The sequence below is a fragment of the Centruroides sculpturatus genome, unplaced genomic scaffold, assembly GCF_000671375.1.
Source record: "Centruroides sculpturatus isolate CEXI.00-Female unplaced genomic scaffold, Cexi_2.0 scaffold1884, whole genome shotgun sequence".
Lineage (NCBI taxonomy): Eukaryota > Metazoa > Arthropoda > Arachnida > Scorpiones > Buthidae > Centruroides > Centruroides sculpturatus.
Window position 1 is genome coordinate 1,392 of NW_019386777.1, and position 8,454 is coordinate 9,845.

An 8,454-nucleotide genomic window follows, 5' to 3' on the forward strand; every position below is an offset into this window, starting at 1 on the left:
AATGACTGATTTTATTTTTATTGCATGAAATTGCAGAAAAAAACCTGAACATTGCGAGAAAGTTATTTACATAAAATATATTTAAGAGAAAAATGCGCATTTGACATTAATATGCAGACCTTAAGCCCACATGTAATTTCTGACAAAGGAAAGCAAATTATTCTGAAAGAAATTGTATCATCCAATGCTTTAGCAAAGCAGTTAACATCTAGAAATGACGTTAAGCTATGGCAATACATTTCTTAAAAGAGCAGAAGGACTGTAAACGTCTCTGTGCGGCAAAAGGTATTCAGTGATACATGGACATTTAATTCACGTGGTCCTGATGTAATACGTGGTATAGTGCTATTTGCACGTCAGAATGCGGAATAGCTGTTTTGGGCTAATTTTAGCTACGGTACATTCATACATAATACAATAAACCAATATGACTTCTAAGACACGCTGGACAAGCATTTAGTTGTCTTTTGAGAGTAAACAGGTGGTCTATGTTGGAAACTGCATATAGAAAATGCGACTATGCTTATTGCTGCATACTTTTTTATGCATTTGTTTCTAAATTAAAATTTTCAGTTTTATATTGCTTCTTTTATTTTATGAAAAAAAGACATAACATTCAGAATGATTCTAGTGTCACGCCGATCATACCTTGAAAATAGTTAAATAATAAATTATAAATCAGAGAAATTTTTATATTTTAAGTTAATTAGAAATTGTGGATTGAGTTTAAATTTTTCGGTTGCACCTTTCATTGTATTTAAATATATCGTTAGGTGTAAAACCTTATTATTATTAAACTTACGATTTAATCAATTTGAATTCTGTTAATTCTAAGTACAACGTCTTCTATTGAGATTTAATAAGATGATTGAGGTAAAACCTGATCATGTAAGTGTTTGACGATGAACATCAAAATCAGTATAAATCGTCCTCGGAATCTTCATTTTTTTCACTTTTATTTTGAATCGAGTAAATTTGGTCTGTTAGTTTCTTGGTGTGTAGAAAAGAATACGCGAAAGCAGTTCGGCCAAGTTTTCACCGAAAAAATGTGGCCAGGTGTATGACCATAGCAGAAAGATGTAATTAACTAAACCGTATAGAAACTAGAACAATTTTACATCATTCATTTTTCTCTTTAATTACTGTTATAATATCAGGCTTTGCATTACGTCATACATTATTCATTTGCGTACATTCTGATCAAATTAAATTTTCATTTTTAGAATGTTTTTTAATTTGTATGAGTTATTTAAATTCACGTTTATATGTATGTTTCTTTACGTAATATTTTAAACACATTTCTATCGATTACACAATTATTTATTATCGATTGTTTTGTAGTATAGTGATTGATTGTATTTCAGCCTGACTGCCGCTTCACGCTCTTTAATTTATATATTTAATACATAACCTCTTTTACTAATGTAAAAACTAGGATTTCACGTGTAGATTCCAGTCTATACACCACTGTTTCTTCATATAATTCTATGATATTTTTNTGCATATGATAAGCAATTCCTCTTTCCAAGATTAAACATTTGTTATTTTTTAGGTGATTTGAAATTGTAATTTTCCTGGTAAGATATCAGAAGAAGCTTATTGCCACGTAATAAAATGTATTCTTACAGAAACCTACCAGACGAAATGAAAACATCAATGAATATGAAACTTATGGTAGTGTTGTTCGTGTTTGGTATCATTCTTTCTCCAATTAATTCTATGGGCGATTTGGTATTTAGACCTGCAGATCCATATGAATTTCTTAGGGTTGCCCTTAATATTTATTGTCGTAAGTATTCATAACAGGTTTCTGTAGGTATTTTCATCTTTTATTCATTAATTATTCTTCAGTATATCGATTAAGCCTATGGAAATATAATATAAATTTAACGAAAATATATTTATTTCTATAATTTTTTTTTAATTAGCATGGAGTTGTCGCAATCAAAAAGACTTTCGATTTTGCTTCATCGAAAATGACGATAAAATTGTAAGCTTTTAAACATTTGCAAAAAGTTTTATCATGAAATAAGCTTTGTAAACAATAATTTTATTAAAATTCAATATGTAGATTCTAGATTTCGGCGTAAATTGTGCTCGACAACATTTAGGTTTTTGCCAGACTGTAGAGAAATGTTGCGATCTAATATGTGAAAATCGACAGACAAATGGACAAGTAATTGATTCGTGTTTCTGAACTTTGCATTAATTATTATTAATTTTGTAAATTGATGATATTTCTATTAATAGGACTACGACGATTTTATCCACTGTTATGCTAATGCTACATATACTCACAGTTTCGCGGATTGTAATGTTTATCCGAGAATCATAGTAAGTACAAGGCGATTAAATATATTTATGTAAGATATTTTGAATAATTATTCCATCAATGAATTTATACTAATCTAAACATTGGTAAGTGATTAGCATCTTAATTTAACATTATGAAATAAGTTTGTAAAGTGCGACGGAAATATTCAGAAACAATTGATATTCTTTAATTTACTTCAAAATTTCAAATTTATCTGATTCTTTATTTATTATATTATAATCATTAATGTGTGAATAACAAGATATAATGACTGATTTTATTTTTATTGCATGAAATTGCAGAAAAAAACCTGAACATTGCGAGAAAGTTATTTACATAAAATATATTTAAGAGAAAAATGCGCATTTGACATTAATATGCAGACCTTAAGCCCACATGTAATTTCTGACAAAGGAAAGCAAATTATTCTGAAAGAAATTGTATCATCCAATGCTTTAGCAAAGCAGTTAACATCTAGAAATGACGTTAAGCTATGGCAATACATTTCTTAAAAGAGCAGAAGGACTGTAAACGTCTCTGTGCGGCAAAAGGTATTCAGTGATACATGGACATTTAATTCACGTGGTCCTGATGTAATACGTGGTATAGTGCTATTTGCACGTCAGAATGCGGAATAGCTGTTTTGGGCTAATTTTAGCTACGGTACATTCATACATAATACAATAAACCAATATGACTTCTAAGACACGCTGGACAAGCATTTAGTTGTCTTTTGAGAGTAAACAGGTGGTCTATGTTGGAAACTGCATATAGAAAATGCGACTATGCTTATTGCTGCATACTTTTTTATGCATTTGTTTCTAAATTAAAATTTTCAGTTTTATATTGCTTCTTTTATTTTATGAAAAAAAGACATAACATTCAGAATGATTCTAGTGTCACGCCGATCATACCTTGAAAATAGTTAAATAATAAATTATAAATCAGAGAAATTTTTATATTTTAAGTTAATTAGAAATTGTGGATTGAGTTTAAATTTTTCGGTTGCACCTTTCATTGTATTTAAATATATCGTTAGGTGTAAAACCTTATTATTATTAAACTTACGATTTAATCAATTTGAATTCTGTTAATTCTAAGTACAACGTCTTCTATTGAGATTTAATAAGATGATTGAGGTAAAACCTGATCATGTAAGTGTTTGACGATGAACATCAAAATCAGTATAAATCGTCCTCGGAATCTTCATTTTTTTCACTTTTATTTTGAATCGAGTAAATTTGGTCTGTTAGTTTCTTGGTGTGTAGAAAAGAATACGCGAAAGCAGTTCGGCCAAGTTTTCACCGAAAAAATGTGGCCAGGTGTATGACCATAGCAGAAAGATGTAATTAACTAAACCGTATAGAAACTAGAACAATTTTACATCATTCATTTTTCTCTTTAATTACTGTTATAATATCAGGCTTTGCATTACGTCATACATTATTCATTTGCGTACATTCTGATCAAATTAAATTTTCATTTTTAGAATGTTTTTTAATTTGTATGAGTTATTTAAATTCACGTTTATATGTATGTTTCTTTACGTAATATTTTAAACACATTTCTATCGATTACACAATTATTTATTATCGATTGTTTTGTAGTATAGTGATTGATTGTATTTCAGCCTGACTGCCGCTTCACGCTCTTTAATTTATATATTTAATACATAACCTCTTTTACTAATGTAAAAACTAGGATTTCACGTGTAGATTCCAGTCTATACACCACTGTTTCTTCATATAATTCTATGATATTTTTGGAATACAAACTAGGATTATACGTAATTTTATTATTTAAATAATGGAACTAAACTTTTATAAAGTAGATCATTTTTCGAAAAGATATTTTATGTATTGGATTTAGACGTTTGTTTTTGTTATTTTACATTACATCTATTATTTTTTTATATATTAATATATATATTTTTCTTTAAATTTAAAAAAAATTAATTTAAGAATAATGATTTATTATTATTTTTAATTCAAATTTCCTATGTATATCACGTGCGACTAAATATCCAGATGGCACACGCGCTTATTTGTCAGCTGAATGANAATGTCTAAATAATTTAACTTATTATTTTTTTTAGTTTTAATTTCAAACTGTATAATATTGTGTGTGTTATTCGATATATTTAATATTATCATTACTTTGCAGTGTGAATTTTTAAACTTTAATATACATTAATCATTTTCCTGTGATTTTTTAAAATTCTTTCTTAATGTCTTGATACGAATCTACAGTTATTGTATAAATTTTCGACTGTCGTTCAATGATTTATTCAATAAAACATTTCATAATGCAAACTAATTACTTAGCTTTATCCGCTTTAATATTGAAAACTGATCATTTTGTTTCTATTTTTCTAAAAATTCTTCACTTTTCTAATATTTCAACCTGTTTTAAATACTTATTTAAATACACAAGTTTTAAATTATCAGTAATCGTAGTCAATAATTTATCCTTATCTTCTTACTTAATGAATGAAGTCTGAATATCACGTAGTGCCAACTGTTACGATGAGAAAATTCAATGAATGAGTTCGTGACACGTGACATTCTCAACATATGCTCACGTCACTGAAGTTTGTGTAAAAGTGTATGGCAGGCCAATCGGAGTTCACCCAATCAACTAAACGATCCACTCTGGAAACTATTTTGAGAATTTAAGTGTCAAATGACGTTTATTCTGGATCCAGAATGATTAAGTAACTCAAATTATGTCATGACATAGAAATGCCTGAAATTTTAGATAAGTACTATCTGGTTTATCAAGTGACCACGTTATGCCACAATCGCCTTACTTCCACAGAATGGATGTAATTAATACAGTAATGCTTAAATTGTGCTTTCATATAAATACAAACGATTAGATTATTGTATTTACACGTTTGATTTTATACTTTACAAATTTATGTGTTGCGCCATCTGTTAAAAGAGTTTATTCTAAAATAATTTTTATATTTTTCCTGCTTATAATAAAAACAAAATACTTATTTTTGAAGGTAGGCGCGCCTTTCTAAATAAACTGTAAATTTTACTGACAGGTAAACTCTCATTAAGTCTGACCCCACTAAAAATGCCATGACCTCACCTCTATCTTCGTGCTCGTTGCTTTTTATCTACTGAAATTTAATAGCATTCGTGTCCCAATTACAGAAATAAACCTGTTAAGTCGCAAAAGTCTTCGTTTATGCATAATTGAGATAAAATGTAAATAGATTTAGACAGACACAACGCAGCCAGAATTACAGACAAAATTTTGTTATAAATATTTTTACATCTCTTGGCTTTCTGGAGTGTGAAAACGTCGAGAAATGAGATAATTAAATAAAAGCCCGGGTTGTTTGAAACTCTATCGCTCTCCCTACTTACCCTATCTTATATTAAAATAATTGTAAAATGTAAGAACTGAAAAACCTTTTCAATCATTCTCTTCAATCAAGATGTTGTTTAAATCACAAAAATGTTGCAAATTCATTAGATATATTATTTGTATCATTATTTATATAGAATAAATATAAATATATATTAATATAATTATATATAATTATAGTGATTAATATTTATATTTATACTAGCTGCAAGGACCCGATACACTGGGTTTTTAAAAAGTAACGATAGTGAAGATTAAGATAATTACATTATAGCCAATATTACCCGTTTTCACAGAATGCAAGAATTAGGTCCCCCGTTTCCAGACTAATTAGAGACCTGGTCCCGATTCTATTTCTGAACGTCTCCTGTTCACGTACAGTCAAACGAACTATTTTCAAAGTTTCTGGAACGTTTATAACCGTTCTATAATCGAACCAATATTCGAAATTTAATTCGAATATTGTTCGAATTAAATTCGAACATTTTAAAAGTCGAAATAAAAAACCACTTTCAACCACTTTCAGCCCCTTATCTCCCGCACCCTTATAGCTATCGAGACGCAACCACCATAGTGCACGAATGGAGACTTGGGGCTACCACCACATACAAACACCATTCACGTGCGATGTGTAGTTTTGGCGAAAAAGTGAGATATAGGGACATACATGTCCATTTTTAGATATAGATATAGATATAAATATATATATATATATATATAATAAATAAACATGAAGTTTAAATTAGTTTATATTGGTCAACCTGTATATATTTTTTAATAAATAGATAAATATATATATGTTTTTTTCTTTTAGGAATGCCTGCTAACTGCGACTAACTGTAGTTAAAACTAAATTTCTTCGATTTTTCTTCGTTGACAATTTATTGAAGATTTGCATTTCAACGATCTATAAATTTCTTATTTGATGTATAACAAATTGGTGTAGGTTAATTATATCGCTATATAAATTTACACTTTAAATTCTGAGTTGATTTAAATTGTAGAATTGTATTCAAATTTCTGATGATTCAGAATTTGCTTAAATAAAGTATTTTAATAACTTGACTTTTATTCATTTTGTTCAATGAAAATGCTGACGAAATTTAAAAATTGTGTTGTAACTTTCAAATTGCAGATCTTTATATTTATACTGTCTGTCTTTTGTCTTTTGTAAATATGTAGAACGGAGATCATGAATAAAGGGGTCACAAGCTGTTAAAAAGTAAGAACAGGCTTCGCATGTACTGTACAGTACATTATGCAAGAAGATACTTTATAAGCCTATATATAAATATACAATTAACTACGTGAATCGAGGAATAAGTACAGTACATATTGATATATATATATACACACACACACACACACACACACACACACACACANTTGACATGTGCAGATGTTGGAGTCGGCGTAAGCGACTGCATCGTGGACCGTAGGTGATGGAGGAAGGATGATGGGTCTGCTGGCGGTTCCTGCGAAGGATGGAAGAACTCTGCCGGGAGACGAAGGGTTGTGCCGTACACCATCTCGGCACAAGTGCCATTGATGTCTTCTTTTAACGCTGATCGAAGGCCGAGTAGGACGATTGGGAGAGATTCCGTCCAGTGTTGTTCGTGGCATCTAGGAGCCTGTTTTAGCGAACGATGGAATCGTTCAACTAAACCAGCGTTTCTCAAAGTGGGCGATAACGCCCCCTTGTGGGCGCTGGAGGCTTTCAGAGGGGCAGTAGAAGGCTCAAAGAGAATTGGGGGGCGTTAAGGAAATATAGAGGGGCGACGGCAGACAAATTCTATATATAAAAATTCGACGGAATATTTATAAAATGTTGTCATTTTATATATTTTTTATTTTTTATTGAAGGTCACAACTTGAATATTTCTAACACATTGACTTCTATTTTAGCTCAGCGTTTCTCAGTGGGCAATAACGCCCCCTTCTGGGCGATGAATAGATTTTGTAACCAGAAGTTTCATGATTTTTTAAAGGTCAATACGTTATTAAAAATTTTAGTCTCGTATTGTGACTATGTCGCAATAATTAATTGCTTGTTTTCAGTTACATTTATTTAAAACGTGAAGTGTTAAAATACTAAACGGCACACTATTTTTCTCATTAAAAATGATCTTATTTATATCTTATTTCGCACTCAACGGTGTGTTGTTTGACTTCATAAACTAACAAACCGAGCAAATTTATATTTGTTCTTTCTTTATATTAATTACAATTAACGCTAAATACAAAAATCTCATTTAGTCCTTATCCTCGAATAATTATATAATACCCATCGAAGTAAGACAATGTTTTCGCGAATGATTTGCAGACTGCCATGTCATTAGCATGTTCAATCTTAGAATTTCTTTAAAAAACCAACGAAATGTTGCATTTTAGAAAAATCAAAGCTGACTTGCAATCCAATAATATTTTATAATCTTAAACTAAGGTCATCATTATTATCATTGATCTTAACCAAAAAGTCATTAATCCTGCTGTTATTTTTCCATAATATAAGTATATTATAATATAATGATGGCCTTAGTTTAAGATTGGAACAGAAGAGTTCCTTGGATGTGCATTTTCTAGACATTACTGTAAGATCTCTTTTTATGCGGATTATTTTTATGCGATTTTGAAGTTGTGCGGTTTGTATTTCATCCAAAAATTTCTTGGACAAGCATACATATAGGCTTGTTTAGAAGCCCGCGTATAGACAGTCTCCAAAAATCGTGGAACGCTCAAAGCTCACTCCATTTGTTCCA

General features: G+C 30.0%; 1 protein-coding gene across 1 annotated transcript; it reads left to right on the top strand.

Moving 5' to 3' along the window:
• Positions 1-1,547: 1,547 nt before the first annotated feature.
• LOC111615763 lies at positions 1,548-6,766 on the top strand. Its single transcript, XM_023357199.1, has 5 exons — positions 1,548-1,789; positions 1,929-1,990; positions 2,072-2,176; positions 2,251-2,334; positions 6,510-6,766. The coding sequence occupies exons 1-5, from the start codon at positions 1,615-1,617 to the stop codon at positions 6,540-6,542; spliced, it is 459 nt and encodes a 152-aa protein (XP_023212967.1). The 5' UTR covers positions 1,548-1,614; the 3' UTR covers positions 6,543-6,766.
• The last annotated feature ends 1,688 nt before the right edge of the window (positions 6,767-8,454 follow it).